The following is a 22,500-nucleotide window of genomic DNA, read 5'->3' on the forward strand; positions in this document are numbered from 1 at the left end:
TATGCCTATCTGCTCACCATCTGAAATGACAGACCTGCAGGCCAGTAAGCACTTCACAGTGCTCTGTTACCCTACAGTGTATTTGCTCTCTCTTTGATCTCTCACACATGCAAAATTGCGTCCTCCATTTAAAGGAGTAAACGGATATGGCTGTTTGAGATCGGGCCACTAGGTGGTAGGGATGAGTAAAGTTGATCACTCATTTGATGATACAAGGAGAGTAAGATGCCCATGAGCTGTTGGGTGTCAAAGATCTAGGTCGTCCCCCGAACTCCCCTTCCCACTCCCGATACACGTAAACACCTACACAGCAACATCACATACATACACTGCAACTGCTACACCAATGATATTGGACAGGGTTTACAAAAAAAAACATGACTGAGAGTTATATTAGGTATTTTCATATTTGATTTAATTGAAGGTTGCACATAAATCCTACTGAAAACTAAACATCAAAATTATGTTATTATTATTATTAAATCATTTTGACAAGATGGTCAGGTTTTGTCAAAACACAAAAGCCATGCAATGCTTTCGTCTCTTCTTGTTTCCTCATACAAGTTTTGCATTCCTTTGAAAAACATCTGAAAGGCATAGAATGAAAAATATTCTGTATAGGCTTTTTTCTAATACTTTGTCTTTGTCTTATTGTGGGGAGCCAACCAGTTATAATAAAAGTTAAGCGAATACTTCAAATATTGTGAAAATGCAAATATCCAAAAAGAAGAACTTTTTAAATTGAATTGAAATATAATTAAATAAGCCTATATGCACATGCCTTGCTTACATTGACACAATGCTTCAAAAATATATAGAGAAAAAAAGTCAGGGTAAGGTTTCTCAACCAGCCAATATGTAAGCTAAGGGATAATTTATACTCCACCGGTCAGTATAGGAAACTAATTCCTGACGGGACGAACAGGACGACGCGCAGCGAGACTCAGGACTTCAAGTAGAGGCATTTTTATTATACTGCTGCGCATCAGGGTCCTAATCGTCCCATCGGGAATTATTTTCCTATACTGGTGGACTACACATTATCCCTTACTTATCATAAGGCTCCTCCGAATGCTGCAGAATGTCTCCCCACGGTCAGAGGTGTTATATGTAAGGGAAAATGTAAAGGGATAATGTAATGGGATAATTTAATGTAAGATGAACAGGACAAACATGTTTGGATTCACAGTAGTCCGTTCACTTATTGTGACGGAAATTCCTTATAACTTGAAGTCAGCAAGGAATACGTTGCTACGCAACAACTGAAACTTCAAAGTTCTATTTGCACGAAGAACAATTTTTTTCAGCGGAAGCCACGAAACGACATCAACGTCATTGAAAAAGGTCATTTGGAGTAATATCTTTATCGTTTTGGCAAGTAACGGTATAATTAGCTGGATAATGTGTCATTCTTGGAAAAATAAACCTGCCGACCGTAATGTGACAAATAACTGACTTTTTTTAGTGAGTGCAGCAGTAGCTGTCATCTCATCAAATGTTTAAGAGGTGTTGACTCACTGCTTGTTTAGATATCTTCAAGGTCTGCTATGTTACCATGTTGGCCATGTAGATTTATCCAAACAAATTACTCATATCTATACTAATTTATAGACTTATACAGTGATTTTATCTCAACCAATACTGTGAGTATTGTACGACCAACAGTATCAGTAGCAGCTGCCAACTGCAGAGGTATCATACTAGGTCCCTGACTCACCCATTGAGACTGCTCAGGATGGAGGCCATTCCCATGAGCATATTGGCGACGGACAGCACATTGGCAGCGTTCTTGCGGGCAAATTCCTTGAGCTGGAGGCCGCTGGTGCTCTTCGACAGGAAGAGCTGCTTTGTGGGTGGGAAAAAACCTGAGGCCAGGAATGAAAGACAGTCATTAAACACCTATATGCATGTATGTGTTTCTGTGTATGTGTGTGCGTGTGTGTGTGTGTGTGTGTGTGTGTGTGTGTGGGGGGGGGGGGTTGTGTATGCGTAAGTAAATGTTTGTGATAAAACTATATGTAATGAAGCTTTGTGCTTTATACTGCGAATTAAGCCATAGCCTATGACTTCAGTATGTCATAAATCATGTTTGTCTCTAACACAAGACATAAAACATACAGGATTGTTTTATACAAACACAACACTGCCTAGAAGAGACACTATGCTCAAACACCGGAAAACACTGCAGTCTAATGTGTGTGTGTGTGTGTGTGTGTGTGTGTGTGTGTGTGTGTGTGTGTGTGTGTGTGTGTGTGTGTGTGTGTGTGTGTGTGTGTGTGTTTGTGTGTATTTATGTGCCTCTGAGCAAACATAGCAGCCAAATCTCACAACCCTGCAGACTGTCCTCTGAGCTACTGCTGCTGTTGCGTTTCAATAAGGACAGACAAAGAGCCCTCTGTGTGTGTGCTTGTGCGTGTGCGTGTGTGTGTGTTCATGAGTATCAGTGTGTGGAAAGGAATCTAATGGAATAGAGGGAAATCAGGGCAACAGAGAAGTACCAACAGGAACAATACATGAACATGCACACATACACACACACAAACAAAATGTCTCCCGTCTTCACTTTGGGTTCAGTTCACGCAGGATGGAAATTAAATATGTTCTCCCTGCAGATGTGTGTGTGTGTGTGTTTATGTCTTGGGGAAAGGAGCATGCTATAAATGTGTTTGTGTGTGTAAATGTGTGTGTGGGTGTGAGACCAGCTCCATGCTGCTGCACTTATATTTAGACAACAGATTTTTATATTAAGGTTCCTACATTAAAGTGTTTTGTACCCTGAAGTTCATGTGATTCCAAAGCCAGTCGAGTGACTCTTCATCTGCAAAAAAACACTGATTAAGGACAGCAGCACAGCAACCTTTCAGTACGAGTCCACTTGCAAGCTTTCCTCACTGCACCCCTATTTCTTTTAAATAGGTGCCATGACATGACAGACGGTGATACTCTCTATCTAATGAACAACATAAATATTTTATAACCATGTCATGACAGATACCAGATCTTGTGAATGGTGTCATGCGATTAATTTTCAGCATACTAACATTGCATCCAGAATTCCACGCATTATTTCGACTACCCAGTAAAGCTGGTTGACGCCCTTTCGCATAAACTACTATCACATTGTCAGGTACATCTGACACCGTTTTGGAATGTGGAGGTTTGAAGAAAATGTTCAAAGTTTTAGGCATAGGCTACGAAGCAAACTAGCTCTGATTGTAAACACTTGATAGTAAGGTCCGATAACATCAAACATGATCTGTCATTGCATTTCCTGATAAATAATGGACAAGAGACCAATTAACAGTTACAATACACCACTGAAAGAAGCTTTCAGTATATTGCAGTAGCCTTCATATGTTTCTTGCATGGTTATGCCAGTGTTATGACAGACATTTCCAGCTACAGTGTCGATAAGTTTACAGCAGGCAGTCCTTGGCATGGAGGAAATGTTAAATATTGTCTCAAAGGTCTGATTCCCAGAAATCTAGGCTGCTTTCCTGCCATTTTTTAAATGATTAACTAATCAACTGTCTTGGGATTTCATGTGTGTTAGCTGGAGTGGGTGGACTTATTTGGTTCATATAACATGCCTGAGAACATCATTTTTATGAACACAAAACACATGAAGTACAAATGGCACTTAGTCGTAGTAGCAGTGCACCTAACCAGGCCCGAAGATATGGCCATCATAGGAATGCAGCATAGCAGAATGCAGTGACACAGCTTGCAAGTGGACGCGTACCATCACACACACTAACAGATACAGAGCAGTGCACAGAGCATTCAAAAAGCCCCAGTCTGACAAAAGGATACTTAAATTCAGAAAAGAAGACCCATATGGAAACTGAACTGGAAGTCATTAGATTATTACGTCTTTTTCATTCAACCAAAAAAAGTGCATTTAGGCTAATGCAACCTGAGGAACTTTATCATGTGACCTCTTTTGCCATTTACAGTCCATAGCAACTTCTGAAAATAAGTCCCTGTCTCCTCAGACAATTTTGCCAACACAACTGCTCATACAAACACATCCTGCCAGTACAAAAAAAGTAATCACATATACGTAAGCTGTATCTGACATTATGGTCTCTGTTGTAATGTAAAAATAGCATACGATCGCGTGGATGGATCGTAACTTAACCTCAGATAGCTGTTCTTTGTGCAGGTTTAATGTACAAATACAACTTTGTTTATAGGGAATCGCTTTTGGTGTTTCTAGCAGGGAGATCTCCCAGCATGCATCAGGCACACTTATCCAGGCAGGCACTCAGCGGGGTGTACAGGATGTGATGTTGGACCTGTCTGTTAAGTGTTGCCTAGTTACTCTCCCACTCTGGCAAGACAGTGAACCCCTGACCAATGTGGAATTATGGAGTGGCACAACACTCCTTTCACCAGCTGTCTTCTCACCTAAATCTACCCCCTTATGAACCGGGACAACTAAGCTGGCAGAGAGAATATGTGCAGATGCAGAAACACTCACATACACGAACATACACACGCAGACTATCATATAGCCACCGACACATCACATTATTTCAAGATACGAAAATATTTTTTCCCAAACATACATACATACAGACTCCACTGGACAGCCTAAACACCTAAGCATCCTGGTAACGTTATAATTATGTAATTCCAGTCAGCCACAGACTGACACGGAAACATAACACAATAATAATCATTCATTACTATTTTAAAATGTGTAGTGCCCAACTATACACATCACAGAAGCTCAGTATGCAAACAGACACGTGTTAGACTAATTAGAAAAATACACAATCTGCACACACACACAATAACAAACAGACTAAGACTCATCAAAGGCACGTACCAGAGGAGGAGCTCAGCAGGATCATGATTTTTTCCTTGGGAACTGGTCACAGCACAGCAACTACACAAAACCACACCATTATCACTAAACTAGTTCAGAAGCAAAACACAATAAATGTAGTCCTCTAAGCAAATGACTGATTGTTTTTCTCTCCAGTGGTAGGCTATTATAACTTGTGGTATGCTCGTTAAAGTTATACCCTTTGGAGGACACTTCTTCAGAGATACAAGGTTAACTTTGACAGCAGTTTGTCAGTTCAGACTCTTTAAATGTCCCCATTTCACTCCAAAAAATTAATATAATTATATAATTATAATTATATATATATATATATAATATATATATATATATATATATATATATATATATATATATATATATTTCTGTTACATAACCACACGTGAGAGAGTGTCGTGTAATGATACAGAATAAATGTTAAGACAAGCGTGCTATTTCTCGTTATAATGAAAAGGATTTTCATTATCAGTAAGCTGCCGAACGAGACGAGAATGTTTTCTAAATGCGTATGAGGTAATAGCATTTTTTGCTAATATTTAGAAAATACGTTTGCTTACGTTCTTCCAAATGTATCCTAAAGTTGCATTTGCAAATGCCCAGCCAAACATTCTGCTGCAGTTAACATTTTGTAACAAGTTCTGTAACACGCAGCAGACACTCTCATCAGGACCACCGAAGTCTGTCACCTCAAAGATCTCAAGCCACACACTGCTACAGTAGCAGTGCTACTCAAGTTACCAATTCCTCAAAAGGCCCATAACAAAAGCATAAACTCAACTTGATATCTCACTGATGCTCTCAATATTGCTACAATTAATACAAATGGGATGTATTGCAAATATAGACATAATTGCGGACCAACAGTTGTATGGCAGCTATTAACTTACCTGCACGGACCTGCGCAGACGCAGCAGAAATGCAAGCAGATAATTTGCACTTCTTGATGTGATAGTAAATTTGGAGATGTTTTGCCACTGACTTTATGGGAGTTTTTTTTTTTTTTTAACCAGTTGGTATTTTTGAAAACAGGTGTTTACATTGGGGACGGTAATAAAATCCTGTCAAATAAAGTGCGTACATCCTTTTTAAAGCCAACGTTGGGTTCGCTGGAATATTCTATCGGAAATGACGCAATGGTCTTTCTATTTTTTTCTGAGGACTCGGCGTTGTAGATGAAGAGGGAGGGACTTTCTAAAACAACCCCATACACGTAACCCTTACTCAATATCACTCCGTGTGCGCGATTATGTGGAGGGCTCGCTATATTAACTGCAATCCAAAAAAACAATTAACGGGGAATAAAAGTAGGTTATAAAACTCTCCAACTGCGAGTCTGCAACGATACAGGCTTCGCAAACATGTGCAACAGATTTCTGGTGTCCGTGCAGCACCTTGTCTCTACTTGTTAGTTGTTTCTGGCCGCATGGCCGTATTTATTAATTTAGGAGTAATTTACAGCATCAGTGAAACTAATATAAGCAGGAAAAGCAGTAGGCTAGAATACATACGTTAAGGCTTAATACAACATTCAAAGCACATCACACAACCCTAATTGTAAGACTTGTAGTTTATTAAGGATCGGTATTAATTCAAGCTTCTACAGGTGGAGTTTTGAAAATTGGCATCTAAAGATACTATTCTAATAACTAGTAGGCTACGTTTTGTGGAGATGGTGGGTTTTCCCCTCGTTCAGGGTGAAAACGTAGTTTTTTAGAATTTAAAGGGAAACATCGATTTTTTAAAAAACCTGGGTCTTATTTTTTAGATATTTTTGTGGCCACAGTAGGGACAAAAACTATCTAAAATAGAACAACACAATACTGCAAAGTGGGTAAACAATTGAATCCTGCGGGGCAAGCAGGTTACAAAGTAAAACTCTGTTAGGCCACTAACACTTAGCCACTGGCAGGCTCATACATGTTATTATAAAGGTTTGACAACATGAAAATAACCCCAACAGACACCTGCGTCTGTTTGCCTCAATAACTGTAAAGAAATCGTAGAAAATGACTATTTGTACTGTCAGTGTTTTATATGTTTCAAACTTCTGGTCTGACATAGCAACCGATGATGTGCCTGCAGTTGATTATCGAAGGAAGGCGCTCTCCTTTGAATCCCCACTTCAGCGCCACACGGTTGATCGACTACTGTCAGCAAATTGGGTGCTATGTCAGATACAGGAAGATCGAGAAAGGTAAAGTAATGTCCTAATTGTATGGTGATAAATGGTATTTTATTTCCTTGATACTCTCTGAGTCAATGCAGTTTCTCAGTGCCTCACCATTGGATTGCAGGACCATCAAGTTTTATGAGATTATTTTGGGAATAATAATACACAAGTACTTTCTATACTTATGAAGAGGACAGACATCTTTAGTTATAGAACTGAATTTAACAGAATACTTCAAAGTGAAATGAAATCAAAATGCAAGGTAAATAAATATATTAACGTATAATGCATAAACTCAGCAGAGGATTGGGGGGGAGGGGGTGTTGATACATCACTGTCAGGCTGTCCATGTGAGGGGTAGCAAACTTTGAATATCTGTCTGGCTAAAGTGCTCTGCTCGCTGTATTAAACGCATCAACTGCATTGAGGTAATTGTGGCAAATTTTGCTCTCTTGAGATCATGATGTGTCATATGATGATGCATCTAAAGTTTTCACAGTAACATTGATGTTCATAAAGCTAGCTCACATCCAAAAACTGCCATCAGAAAGTTAACTAATCTTTATATTTATTGTTTGTTGATATCATATCTTGTCCCATGGTGCTTCAGAAAGAGTACCAGAGCTGTTTCCAGTGGGGAGGGGGGGGGGGGGACTTCAGGAGCAGAAGTCCATAGGGCAGGTGTAGCGGATCTTGTAGTCCTGGCACCTCCGGCCCCCCTGCTCTGCATTCACACAGGCAAAGCCATGGGTCGCATCATACCTATAAAAACAAGGAAGGGAGATAGAGAGAGAGAATTGACATTGCAGTACACGCCACGCTCTGCTGCACAAACTACTGAATGGCTTTACTGCTACTGCATATATGGCACAAGCACAGTACAGGTCACTGCACACAGCATTACACACCTCACTGCCATGGTGCATGCTTGCATGACTTCCACACATTCTATGCCACAGATTATGTACATAGCCACACATGCCATCCAGATTTTTCCTGTCAACATGACACAATGCTGTGGGGATCCTTACACTTGGAAGGTGTCTTCTGTCTGGAGGGCAGGGACACCACTGGTGGTCATGGCCTCTATAGCCATTGGCTGGCTGCACACGGCCCCAGGGAAGGCTACCAGCAGTTGTTGAAATATTTCGTAGTCTCCACGTCCCGTCGGGTCATCCATGTCAAACCACTGAGTTCGACAACCTGCCCACAGAGAAGGCAGTATTTTAGACAGTATGTGATGAAGTTTTAAATATATCATGGACACCATAGTTCATATCATCTTAAGTGTACTAATTGTTTAAATGGAAGAATGAGAACTTCCAGTACCTGACAGCTTTACTGATGTTGCCACTGGAAAGTGTGTGGTCCTGTCAGAAAGCTTACCTTGACAGAAATCAGAGGGGCAAGTTAACATCACTTGGTAATCGTTGCATCTCCCCTTTTTTTGTTCTGAGTTGATGCAGACAAACCCAAAGGTGACATCATAGCTGGATGGAAACAGAAACAGTCGAAGACTAGGTGATGCAATACTTTAGTATCTTTCCACAACAAGCTTTTATTTGTGCATCTGTTGGAATTTGATGATCTTTCATCGGTAACGATAAAACAAATATTTCAAATATATCAATTATTTTTCCAGACGAGAAAAAGCTGCAGAAGTAATTATGGTTTTGGCCAAAGCTGTGCTACTGAGCTACTGAGCTGTCAGAAAAGTGCTTGAAGCTCAGAGAGCGTAAGTGCTATTCTTAGGGGATGGTATTAGCCTCATCAGCATGATCTGGGCCTACGTCCAGACATGGGTGCCCTGGGAACACAGCTGCCACACGGTCTTTTAACCTTGACGGCAAGCTGCACAATGACTCCACACTGGCACCACTGCCATATGTGTCACTCTGTAAGACATCTCAAAACTGGAATCATTATTCTGAAAAGAAAAGAAAGCCAGAATTGTCAGCACTGCACTGAAGCAGGTGACAAATCACCTCTGCATGAATGCTGCTATCGTTGCTGCAGCCAGTTCAGTCCCTGGAGACCTTGTTATAGAGGTTGATAGTGTCTCTCACTCGCTTAATTGACCGCCTTAGCACCTGGAGTCTTTGCACTGGTCTCAGTCACTGATCTGATTTAAATGCTCAGTGATGGACTATCTCTAAGATTGACTGATGACATCCTCATACTGGGTAATACATTTCTCCATCTGCATGTTGGGCCTAATGCTTTTTTCAGTTTCAGATGAGGAGATGAATATTAGACATAGAAATAATGTCATTTCTTTTTAGTTTTTTTAAATGATAAAGGACACTGATTGCCTGTAAGTGCCAAAGGGCAAGAACATAGAGTGACAGTGGGTATGTAAGTTAATACTTCATGACTGACTTGAGCTCCTCAGCACAAATTACACCACATTGCCTTTCACCACCTTAGGTGCACATCAGCGTCACAGTCTGGTTTAATGAGTGAATGAGTTTATGCTGGTGCTGGTTCTCTCAGGCAGAAAGAGAGAGAGAGAGAGCGAGAGAGAGAGGGAGGAGGCTCACGAGAGGAAGACATCACCGGTGTGCTTTGCTGAGATGCCATAAAGTGTCTGCGCCTCCAAGCTGATGGGGTTCCAGCACACCTGACCCGGAAACTTCTTCCGCAGTTGGGGGAGTGACTCAACGTCGCCATCGTCTGACGGGTCATCACTGCTCAACCAACGCGTGCGGCACTCCTCTGACACTGTGACACACGCACACAGAGGTAAAAACATACACATGGCAACAATGTGAGGACATAAAGGCTTTTTTGAAAGAGTGTTGACATCAACACAGAATACACATATCTCTTATATGATTATTGGTACAGAGGTAAGCAAATTTGGTTTCAACTTAGGCATTCTCTTGAAAAATGTATATGAAATATAACTTAAACAGACATTGCTATCGTTTGGGAAAGTTATATTTGTGTGTGTGTGTGTGTGTGTGTGTGTGTGTGTGTGTGTGTGTGTGTGTGTGTGTGTGTGTGTGTGTGTGTGTGTGTGTGTGTGTGTGTGTGTGTGTGTGTGTGTGTGTGTGTGTGTGTGTGTGTGTTGACCCTAACCTGAGCAGAAGTCATTTGGACAGGTGAAGCGCACTCTGTAGTCCTTGCACGCACCACTCCCCTGGTCTGCATTCACGCATGCAAACCCATAGGTGGCATCATAGCTGCAGAAGAGAGAGGCCAGTGTAACACATCTCACATGCAGCTCAGGTTCAGGGTAGGGGGAGAGAGTCAAGCCCCAGGTGAACACTCACACAAGGAAAACGTCTCCTGTCTCTGAAGCTGATTGGCCGGACAGGGTCTGGGCCTCAATGGCAACTGGCTGCGGGCAAATGTCCCTGGGGTACGTGGAGAGGAGCATGCTCAGAATCTCAAAGTCTCCATTTCCTGTTGGGTCGTCAGAATCAAACCAGCGCGTCCTGCAACCTGGAATAAATCAGATGTTACTGTAGCATGCAAACAGAAGTATACACACACTCAGATACCCACACACATGTACATACACAAACACTCAGATACTCACACATGTGTACACAAACACACACATGTACGTACACAAACACACAAACTCAGATACACATACACATGTAAGTACACAAACACACACAGGTTAAGGGTTCAAACCAAGATCTTACTGCTGCAGAATGATCCGCTGCAAGTGAACATGACTTTGTAGTCCTCACACGGCCCTTTCTTCTGTTCTGCATTGATACACACCACACCTTCAGAAACATTTAACCTGCAAACACACACACGCACACACAAAGTCATGAATCCACACACCCAGTGCTATATGCCGAGTTCTGTGTGCTATGACTGTGGAGAGGCCTGTACTTGTGAAAGGAGTTTTTGGTGTGTTGGGCTCTGATTCCAGTGGTGGTCTGCACCTCCATGTGAGTGGGCTGCGGACAGATGGAATCCCTGTGGCTCCTCCAGAGGTCCTGCACCAACTCAGAGTCCCCCTCAGCAGTCACATCTCCATCATCAAACCAGCCTGTCTGACAGACTTCAGGAGAGACAGAACAGCAGAGGGGAGAGGAGAGGAGAATAAAGGATGGACAAAGGGGGGGGGGGGGGGGGGGGGCAGAGGAGTGGACAGCGAGGGAAGTAAGAGGTGACAAGAGAGGAAAGGGGAGAAAAGGATGGATGGATGCAAAGAGGAGAGGATAGAATAGGGGAGGGGAAGAGAAGGAATGAGACAAGAGAACAAAACAAGATATAAGAAAGGAGAACATGTTGTAAACTGCATTAGTGATGTTAAGCGTAGTATGACTAAAGAGGACTATGTGATGAAATATATTTATAAATAATTTGATATATGTAAGCATTTAAACGTAAACTCACTTTCTGTAGCTGTCACTGATGGATCTCAAATGACAAAAAAAGACGAGATCATTTTGAGTTCATCCACGAAAGAGAAGAGAAAAGGGGGGGGGGGGGGGGGGGGGCGGCAGAGGAGTGGACAGCGAGGGAAGTAAGAGGTGACAAGGGAGGAAAGGGGAGAAAAAGGATGGATGGATTCAAAGAGGTTCCCTCACATTATCACTTATTGTACTCAACATCTTTTAATATTTTTTACAACAACTATAACAACAAAAACAACAACAACAGTAATAACAATAATACAGCAGATGTTTTAACAACTATTTTGAAAGAAAAACTCACTGAGAAGTAGACCAGTCCACACAGTAAACACCTACAATTGAAAAATAAATAAACAGGATTAATGCAAGAGAAAATACTTATTCCCACTATGAAAACCTTAGGTAGAGGCATATCCAAAATAGGTTTTACTCACAAAATATACCGCTTGTGGAATCATGTCTACCCAGGTCTTTCTGGTGGTAAGATAAGTCATCCACTGGTGTAAGATGTATGAAATCAGTTTAATTCCATATACTTTAGATGGCAAGTCACTTCCACTGTAAGCCTGATATCCTTTTCACATGGATCATTTACTGTAATTCTTCTACAGTACACATTATCTGTTGCTATGACTAGTTTTGCCACTAGTAGTATTTCTATTAATTAGTACTGGATTAGAGTTAACTTCTATTATCTTTTCTATCAATCTATTGTTATAATACTCACCAATGGAAGAGAGACTACCTCCTTACTATGGTAACCACAGTGAGAGAGAAGAGAAGGTGGCTTCCCCCAAAAGACTATGCTTTAAGGAAAACGTGAGTGAAGAGGGGTAATGTAGGATGTGATTGTCAAGTGCTTGTGGTCGTTGGCCAATAGTTTCTCTCTCCTCTCTATGGGCAGGTTCTCTCACCAGAATATCCCACTGTCTGAATCCCAATCATCCGCCTCCATCCCCACCTCCTCTCTCCCTGTCTTCTCAGGAGGTTCAGGTGTCATGCCTGGTCTCTCTCTCTCCAAACACACACACACCTGCTTTTAATGTGCTTGTTGTGTTTTAGACATTCACACAAAGCAAAGGAGATGCGCATAAGAGGTGACCAGAACAATGCAATTCAAAACATAAAGCATGGCTAGGGGACACTTTGTACAGTATGGTTAGCTCCGTCAAAATCAGGTACCCCACACAGTGACTATGTGTCCAGTGTCCATATAGCAACTATGTCATTATATTCCACTGAGTGGAGAAAACCATTTTGAAGTAACCCATTACTTCAGTCCCTCACACCTCACTGAGTCTGTCATGTGAAACGCCCTCTCAGCAACTTTTCACTACCTCCTCATCATAGCTGGCAGTCATACCCATAGTCACCCTAATATGCCATCTCCATGACTGTCACCTCCATCAACTCACTGTCCCCTATTTCACCCCCTTAGGCTACCCCTGGTTTTCATCACCTCCTTACAGTCATGGCTGTCAGCTCATCACCAGTCACCGTCTGTCACATCCTAACCTGCACCCCCCCTAGTGCCACCTCTGCCACATTATACGTCATACTCAAACAAAGAGCCATCTCTTCTTTGCGAGTTAGTGCTTACTTCTTTTCCACTTCTTCCTTAGCTAGCCTAAGCCTGGTCTGTCCCCTCTGTCATCCCCCAAGCCGTATAATAGAATCGCCCACGTGCCATCGAAAACAACGTCATGTGCGTGAGAGAAATCACCACACAGATAAGACATAATCTCCTCCTCTGGCTTAGGTCCCTACTCTGCCCAAATCTAGGGGGGGGGGGATCTGGGTGATTATCTTAAAATCCATACATGTGCTTTTGGAGCTTATCTTGGCTAGATGCTCCTTTTCCCATTCTAATAGATGCTGTATATGACCCCAGGCAACAGCTCATCACCATTCTACACTGAAGTGGGGTCGAGAAGGTTGACACGAGCCCAGAGGGTGGATATGTGACTCTGGACTATACATTTGCTGCGGCGTCTGTGTATCGAATGACAGAATTATACAATTGGCACAACAGGAGACCAACATGATGCATGAAGACATATCCACGTAATGTATCCCATTTACCTGCTTCCTGACTGGTCAAAGCCATCCAACTGCTCATCTTTAATAGAGCTCACTGCCACGTCAGGTCGAGGACAATGCACCTGTCACACACACACACCAACAAACACACTGACTGCAGCCTGAAGGGACACAGACGCACACAGGATAGTTAAAGGTGCGTCTCAGGTCGCTGGCAGAATTCACCTCTTTCAGCAGGACAGCAAAGGTCAATTGTCAAACACAAGAACAATGGGAGGATGGAGTGTCAGCTATTGAACACTTGATAGGCTACTCACTACTTCAGCACACACACACAGACACACACACACATGTAAGTAAAGAAAATGAATGCAAACACATGCACACTTGAAACTTGAAACTTGAAAACAAACATAGACTCAGACCCATCACACCTCTTACTGCTGAACCACAAATACCCACATATAGCATTCTAAATTATCCTTTGACTCAAATACTGTACATTCCAGTAAAAAAATGATCACAGTTTAATTAATGCCAGAACCTTTTAACTGACATGTAGCTTTAGCATCAACATCCATTTTAAGGCTTGCCTTAAGATTTGTCTCACTGTAATTCTATGGAGTGTGTTTTGCAATTGCTTTTTTCTCCTATAGCATCTGTTCTGAGACTCACTTAAATACATCTTCAGGTAAATGTAAAAAAAAACTTGTAGGCACTTCATGGTCTTTATCTTATTTGTCTGAATGCAGAGATTCCTTCTTAAATTCATCCACTTGGTGTATGTATGCGTACACATCTGTGAGTCAAACCAAATAGAATGGATAATAAATGGATCTTTCCTCCTCCCCCAAGTACTCATTACAGCAGACTTGCGTAAAACTTGCTTAACATTGCACATTTCTAGCAGGTCTAGTTTACAGATAGAGAAAGGAGGCGATGTGTTACACACAAACGTTGGCTGACCCACTTCTCTGGTAGGATGTAATATTTATTGCAGGATGAGACATTAGTGCACAGACTTTGAGTGTGAGAGGCAATGTAACCATAGGTGACAACACACACATAACTGAGGATCCAGCTGTGGGGTTCTCTTTAGATGGGACAAGTTTATTGAATTAACATGAAGATCACTAACCTACTGCAGGTGGACATTTAACCCTTCATTTGACTCTTCAGGAGAGTTCTGACTGAACCTTGAATAAGCGTTCAACTGTTTACTGTTCAATTTATTTGCATTATTTATAGCAAAACCTTCGCCAGAAAAAGCCTTCAGGACATTCTCTTAAATGGAAGGCTGGGGACTGAGTGCTGATCTGACTGGCAGTGATTCTTTCCTGCAGGCAGCTCATCAATGTTTCTAATGGCCTAAATTAGCGGGCACTTTAAAGCATTTAAACATGCTGAGGCAATTGAAAGCCATTCAAACCCTAAAGGTTGTCAAATTGGTACTGTTTTAAAAGCATGTTTTTGCAGTAATGTTATAAATACATTTGAATTGATCTATTTGGTTGACAACATTAACCCTGATGATGGGCTGCAGTACAATGTGTACCTCCAGCCATTCCTATGTGTTTCAATGATGTCAACAATGTCTTTGCATTTACAGTGTCTAATTCGAACAGTTTGTTTTCTCTATGATGACATCTATTCATCCCCCCCCCCCCCCCCCCCCCCCCCCTTAGAAATTAGTTGTTAATACATTATTCTACTAAATTGTAAGAATCCATTTGGGAATGAAGTGACTGAGTGTACCTGAAGTGTGCCCATTCAAGTTCATCATGTGAACTAGATGAGTTAGGAGTCGAGTTTGCTAGGCAACTTAGTATAACCTACCCTTGTTTTATCATTTTTTGTAACTGTTAAAGTTAAAGGTTTTGACAGTCATGTCCTGTTGACTGGTCCTCTCTTGTTTTGGTCATTGGGCATACCTGATTTCAACTCTTGTCTCTACTGCGCAAACTCTGGTAAACATGGGCTCCAATTTGACAACACGGCAGAGTGATTTCGGCTTTATTTCTATAGAATGGAAGGGCATAGTGTCATGTTGTCCACCTCTACATAAAGACGGTGGGTCCAACATGTTTTCCTTACTGTTCTTGTACTTCTCAGTTGTGTGGGGGAGTCAATGTTTTCAGAATGTATGTTGTGCTTTACTGCATTGGGTTTTGTTTCTGCAGACAAAGAACGGTAAGCGACTTCAGAGGCCCCCTGTGGGAAAGCCTATAGTCATCATCTTTTCATCATCATAGAGTTTGTAAACATAACATACTAAACAAAGTGTTTTGGTGACCTTGTGAAAATGTCTTTACTTTTTACAACATAACACAAATAATAAACTCTTCCTAATGATAAGGGTATGAGTGGATGCAACCTCTATTGTGTCCTTCTCACACAATCTTAGCTGGCCTTTATCAAGGGCCTGGATACAAATCCTGTTATGTAACTGTTGCCCTGTGGTCCTTGCAATTTAAACCTTCCCTCTTCCCCAAGGATGGGATTATGTTTGATTCCAGTGTGACTGATATCTCTGAGGTGGATGGAGATTATCTGACGGAACGTTATTCATTTGAAATGTCAGACAGTCTCTGGTCTCCTTTGCATAAGCTGTGTTTGTGAGCTAGTGTGAGGCTCTGAGGAAAACATCAGAACATAGATAGGTAGAACATTAGAACACAGACATAAATAAATTAGGTGTATAGAATAGAAGAATAGTCGTGCAGTCATAATGTTCTTCAAGTGAAGCACATTAACTCTTGTAAAGACTCTTTTTTTTGCTATTTTATATACCACATTATATTTTATATTCATATTGTAATTATTAGTTTATCCAAATGGACCAGGCAGGAGTGATAGCCACACTATGGGCAGGTAATGCTGTGTAGAGGGGGAGTGCGTTAAGAGGAGGCCAGAGATGACCATTACCAGAAAAAGAGAGGACCTCAAGGCCCCTTGATGATGATAATGATGATTCTGAGGGTTTTCTTTTCTTGGAATACAGAACCACAGTCTTCATGAGGAAAGCAGGGATCCTTGAAGTTCTTCCATGAAGACGTGACAGATTAAAGATGTTAAATAATTACTTCCTTTCACTCAATGGTGGTCAGTGAGTTGACACAGTTTTCAAACACTGCATTAAGGGACAGAGAGAAACAAATTGCTTTGCAGCACTTTTGTAGCCTGTAGGCTATTCTCTTTTTGCAAAACCTTACAAAAATGATTATTCCCAAGTAATGTTTATTATGAGTAAGGATTTACATGACTTTTTGCCTCTCTTTGTTAGATTTTTGCCTCAATCTGTAGATCAGTCAATGAGTTGGAAGATGAATAAGCCTGTTCAGTACAGTTACAGTACAATGTGTAGTGCTCAGGGAATAGGGGTGGTACTTCGGCTTAAATATGTACGGGTTCATAGCTAGAGTGCTACATTGAAGAGGATTAAGGTTTCAGACCCAGCTAAAGTCTCCAAAAACACAGTTCCTTCTTTGGAGTTTAGATATGCCTCATTCCAGCCGGGCCTTCATCTAATGTACGTGTCGTGTGTTGCTTCTATTCAAAATGTGGTGGATGCAGTCCCAGCTGCATCCAGGCTCATCTGAATGTGGACTGAATGTGGTCACAGCGGAGTGAAGTGGACTGTTTGGATGCTCTGTGGAGTGTACAGCAGACAGCTGAAACGCCAGCCGTAGCCTCAGGCCTTTGCCATTGTTATCAGCAACTCCTTCTATTCAACCACAGCATCACCTGATCCTTTGCTATTACACAGAGAGGTCATATTTCTCTATTCAGGGACTATTCCTTGAATTAGTCCTTTCATGCCCTCCAGTTCCCCAGAGTCACACACACAAACACACACACACACACACACACACACACACACACACACACACGTACATACACACACATACACACACAGACACACACACAAGCACGCACATGCGTCAGAGCACACGCATGCACATGCTCACATGTATATACAGTATATATATAGACACATACATACACACACAGAGTAGTGGAATGGAAGAAACTCATATTGACACAGAAATTCACATTGTTTCAGATTCCTAGCTGTGGTTGGCTTTGGCAAATGGCCTTTTATTGTACATTTGTGACTATTGGTACTTACAAAAACCGTATGAGTGACACACCTACTGAAGTTGTTAGCACAAAGAGACAAAAATAAAGCATTTATTTGTAGGGTTGGCTGTCAGACTGTAGCACCATGATTTCTCTGGAACACCCCACACACTAAGGCTACCACACAAGGAAGGCAAAGGATATCAGCTCCATAATGTATAAAAAATGACAGTAGCAGATAAAAGCTGTTTTCTCCCAAGAAAAAAAAAACAACAGATTTCTGTGTGTTTTCATACAAGTTCACCTCCTCAGCTGTGCGGCCATGCTTTTGGCTCTGCCATCACTTCTTTTCGTTCGCTCACTCTCTCCAACCTTCTCTCTCTCTCTCTCTCTCCTCTCATCCCCCTCTCTGTTTCTTTGTTTAAGCACCCCACCCCCCCGCCCCAACCCCTCCTGGCTCCCTCGTTCAAACTTGAAGTCTAAGAGCCTGCTCTTTCATCTCAGCTCTAGAATTAAGGACAGAAATAAAGAAAGAAAGGAAGAAAGAACGAAAGAAAAGGCTGCATCATTTTCAAGTAAAACAGATTAGCCTGCGAGCTCGGACACACACACTCACACAAACACACAAACACACACACACACACACACACACACACACACACACACACAGACACCATATTCACACATAGACCCCATTCTCACAAGCAGTATTAGCACCCAGAATCATTTCCAGGCTAACAGAGGAGCAGTTTATGGTTAGTTAGCATTTCCCCCCACATATAATATATATTTCTATATGAATATAAATAAAAAAAATCAGTGCTGTAACAACATTTCTGACTCCATAGGATCTGACTCATGTAGAAGGCCCATCACACTCGTCCATGGTTTCTTCTCTCTCTCTCTCTCTCTCTCTTCTCTTTCTCTCCCTATCTCTCTCTCTCACGGCTGAGTAAGCTGTCCTGTGTGACGTCTTCCACTGAGAATACAACACTGAGGAAGTGAAGACTTGTTAATATCATCTCATATTTTTGACCTCTTCTTTTGGTTGACTGCACACAGAGCGAGAGCTCCTTGAGTGTGGTGCTGTGTGTGTGTTTGTGCTTTCTGACTTCTCTCCTTTGGTAGCAGCAAAGCACAGTGTGTTTTGTGTGTGACAGCGTGATTGTCAGTGTGTGTGATCAGACCCTTTGGATATTAATGTGTGTTCTGTGTCTGTGTTTGTGTGTGTGTGTGTTGATAGTGCTGTAAGAAGTGTAAGGGAAGTGTAGATGTTATCAGACATGAGAATGTGTGTGTGTTTGTGAATGTGCGTCTGTGTGTGCGCATTTGTGTATGTGATTGTTCGTAAGTCTCTGTGAGTGTTGGGAGGTTTATGAGACGCAGCGCTCCACGTTGATTCCATCCTCGGCGTGCACCCGCAGATCAATGGGTGTGTGTTTGTGTTCTCCCGGTCGTGCGTTCATCAGAGACAGGTTCCGCACACACCCCGTCACACCTGATGAGAACTTCCCTCCAGTCAGAGCTGTCATGTCAGGGGCTCCACCTGCACATGAATACACACACACACACACACACACACACACACACACACACACACACACACACACACACACACACAATTGATGTTAAAAACTGTGGCTATGAAAGGGGTTAAATGCAGTAGCAATTCTGTCTCTCCCACACAGTCACACACACACACACACACACACACACACACAGTGGACTTACCCAGGTATATGTTTCCTTTGGTGTTCACCATGATGCTCTTGCCTTGAGACTGCCCTCTCGTCATGGATCCTCCATCTATCTGCATATAACCCTGTTTCCCCTTCCTACAGAAACACACAATAAGGATTGTAACACACAGGACCAAGAGAGCAAGAGAGGGAGGAGGGGGAGTTGACATATTTTATGTATATATCCTTTCATTCTTTCTTGACACACTTTGTACTGTACAATGTAATAATCATGTGAGTTCATGAGGTCATTTTGGAAATCCACTTAGCATACTGCCTGCCTCTGTCCACTACTATGGACAATACCATGGCTGTAAAGTACGGCTACAACCAGAGGCCCCTGCTGGTCATTAGGGTGCAGTGCAGTAGCTTTTGTTAAAAAGCAGTGAGCTGGACTACAGAAATCCTGTTGTTGTCAAGCCAGTAATAATTACTGCATAGCACAGTTCAGTAAGTTTATCAGAAGCTGCTTCTCATGATGTTTCAGAACAATGGCCCTTCCTTTGCTGGTGTGGAAAGTCCCTGTGAGATATGTGCACACTAAGTACCTTTCCAGACATGACACACTGCCAACGCGCTGAATAATGACACATGGACTTGGGAAGTACCTTAGCATATATTTGGCATGATCAGGAAGCAACATAAGAGATATCAGTCTGAGAAAATTATATGATTTATTGCTAATTCAAAAGGTCCTTAAAACACAACTTAATACTTGGATATAGAGCAGAAGAAGTTGTTAATCACAGGATTTAACCTTAAGCAGTACTCTGTATGTGACCTGGAATGGCTGTATGATATTGAGCTGTAAGGCAGTAGATGGTTTGGTTGAGTAGGTTAAATGAAATACAGTTCATTATTTTGTGGGCTTGTGTAACAGTACCTGACAGCGGTGATTTTGTGCCAGCTGCCGTCATTGATGGGCTCTTTGGACATGATCTCTGCCTCTCCACTGCCCAGCTGGTAGCTGAGGGACACACATGGTTTCAGGCTCAGCAGACACAAACTCAAACACACACATAAACAACTCTCACAGGTTCAGTACAGCTGCAAGTTTTGAGTCCACAGCACTTGGAATACTACAGTATATGAGGCAGGCGATGATTTCAATTGACCAGTAACATGGCGGTCCAATAGTACTGCAACAGATCACATTTTTAATTTTCCAGATGACCCCAGTGGACAAAGTCAACATGGACATAGCAGTTCACTAACCTGAAGACAACATGTCCGTTCTGTAATCCGAGACTGATGAAGTCTTTGCCCTTCCCTTCATCTCCAAGCTCCTGAAAATGTAATTTAAAAAAAATAGTCACCATGAAACAGCAAGTACTGGCACAGGTCTGTGCCTTTGGATACCCATTCTCCAAGATTTAATAATGTTATTGATGAGGAGAATCAGACTGCTACGCTTCATCACTCTAACCTCTACATGCATTGCACAGATGCTCTTATCATGTAGCCCCCTTCCAGGCATCTGTACAGGCATTTTCATCTGATTTTGGTGGTACCAACACCATGATGAACCTGTTATGCTTTTATTCTAAGCTAGTCATTCCTATGCGTCTCTCTCCATTCAACTGCACTAATCCACCCTGTGAGAGTGGAGCTGAGCTGAGCTGATGCATGTAGTGAGGTCAGAGGTCGGAGGTCGGAGGTCCTGTGTGGCTGGAGCTAAAGGTAGAATGAAAACCGCACTCTCAAGCTTTTCTCTTTTAACAATAAGACCAGTTTATTTTAGTACAGACGCGTTTCGGCCTTTCGCCATCGTCAGTGTGTGTCGTTCACACACTGACGATGGTGTAAGGCCGAAACGCGTCTGTACTAAAATAAACTGGTCTTATTGTTAAAAGAGAAAAGCTTGAGAGTGCGGTTTTCATTCTACCAATAGTTTACATTCTTTTACTCGCACCCGAAAACGCATTTATATATTTGTTTTGAAGTAGAGCGCGCCTATCCCTACGAATGGCTGGAACTAAACCCTGCTATCCCTGAGGTCCACCGTGAACTGTGAGGTCCTGCTGTAGAGCTCCCTTTCCCTACCTTTGCCCTCGATCCCTATCTCCCATTCTATGCTTTCTGCTGTGATCGTGTCTGCTGTCTTGTCCCTAGAGATAGGCTCAACGCACTGCATATGAATCATTCCCTCTCCTGCTGTTACACAGTCAGATGAGCACACTTTTCCATTAGGCCTGTCAAAACTAATGCACCTGTCATTTTAACGCCAAGTGTTTTGGCCTTTATAAGAGCGCTGGGCTGTGCTGGCTCAGGGCAATGGCTGTTTTCAGCCAGGTTAACCCATGCCAAACCTACAGACCTGTATTCAGCCAGGTTAACTCATGCCAAACCTACAGACCTGTATTCAGCCAGGTTAACCCATGCCAAACCTACAGACCTGTTTTCAGCCATGTTAACTCATGCCAAACCTACAGACCTGTATTCAGCCAGGTTAACCCGTGCCAAACCTACAGACCTGTATTCAGCCAGGTTAACTCATGCCAAACCTTCAGACCTGTTTTCAGCCAGGGATCTGATCCTCAGTGGGACCAGACCAGCTGACCTTGAAGGTTCAGAATGCATTGTCTTTCCTTGGCAGTCGGGAAGATGACCTCATCTGTGAGAAGCTCTGCCTGAACTGTGTGGTGCAGCACGTACGTATGAGTGCTTTTCTCTGTCGTTAGCGCGTGTGTGCATGTGAACCTGAAGTGTGCCGTTGTGTGATATCATTAGCATTCATGAGTGAGTGTGCATGAGTTAGAGTGGGATCATTTATGAATTACTGTGTGAGTAAATTACCATAAGCACCCTGTGTGTAGGTAGCGAGTGTGTGTGAGGGCAGTGATGTGTGTGACTGGTGCAGTGTGTGAGTGAAGCGTGGTGAAGCGTGGTGGAGTAGCAGTGGATTAACATACGTGTGTGTGGCTCTGCTTACGGAGGCTGGAGCTCTTTCTATTAGCATGCAGCTTGCGAGGAGCAGCAACCTGCTCCTGGAGAGAGGGAGGGAGTTAGACACACACACACACACACAAAAACACACACAGGTGCCAGACACATGCAGCAAACCCATTCCTCATGTGCCTCAAACACATACACACAAATAAACACACACACACACACACAACTCACTCACAATCACATCTCTCAAAGGTACTCATACACACATAGGCACACACACTGACTCACACACAACATTTGGTTGAATGCAGGCAAACACACTAGCTAGACATGCCTGAT

General features: G+C 42.3%; 2 protein-coding genes across 17 annotated transcripts in view; both read right to left on the reverse strand.

The window, feature by feature from the left end:
* Positions 1-4,862, reverse strand: part of tmem269 (transmembrane protein 269) — a gene marked incomplete at its 3' end in the record, with an annotated part of 10,725 nt that extends 5,863 nt beyond the window's left edge. The window contains exons 1-2 of the mRNA XM_080854328.1: positions 4,835-4,862; positions 1,718-1,865 (exon numbers count right to left, since the gene is read on the reverse strand). Coding sequence (XP_080710454.1) covers positions 1,718-1,865; positions 4,835-4,859 — 173 coding nt within the window. The 5' untranslated portion in view covers positions 4,860-4,862. The remainder of the gene's footprint in view (positions 1-1,717; positions 1,866-4,834) is intronic.
* A 13,120-nt stretch (positions 4,863-17,982) lies between these two features.
* hspg2 (heparan sulfate proteoglycan 2) overlaps positions 17,983-22,500 on the reverse strand; it is a gene marked incomplete at its 3' end in the record, with an annotated part of 88,453 nt that continues 83,935 nt past the window's right edge. For 15 of the 16 annotated variants that reach the window (XM_080853947.1, XM_080853951.1, XM_080853954.1 and 12 more), the window contains 4 exons: positions 20,482-20,552; positions 20,150-20,233; positions 19,259-19,362; positions 17,983-19,073 (listed from right to left, as the gene is read on the reverse strand). In XM_080853947.1, coding sequence (XP_080710073.1) covers positions 18,901-19,073; positions 19,259-19,362; positions 20,150-20,233; positions 20,482-20,552 — 432 coding nt within the window. The remainder of the gene's footprint in view (positions 19,074-19,258; positions 19,363-20,149; positions 20,234-20,481; positions 20,553-22,500) is intronic. The other variant, XM_080853946.1, reaches the window with a different exon arrangement.

The sequence above is a fragment of the Sprattus sprattus genome (assembly GCF_963457725.1).
Source record: "Sprattus sprattus genome assembly, chromosome: 16".
Taxonomy (NCBI): Eukaryota; Metazoa; Chordata; class Actinopteri; order Clupeiformes; family Clupeidae; genus Sprattus; species Sprattus sprattus.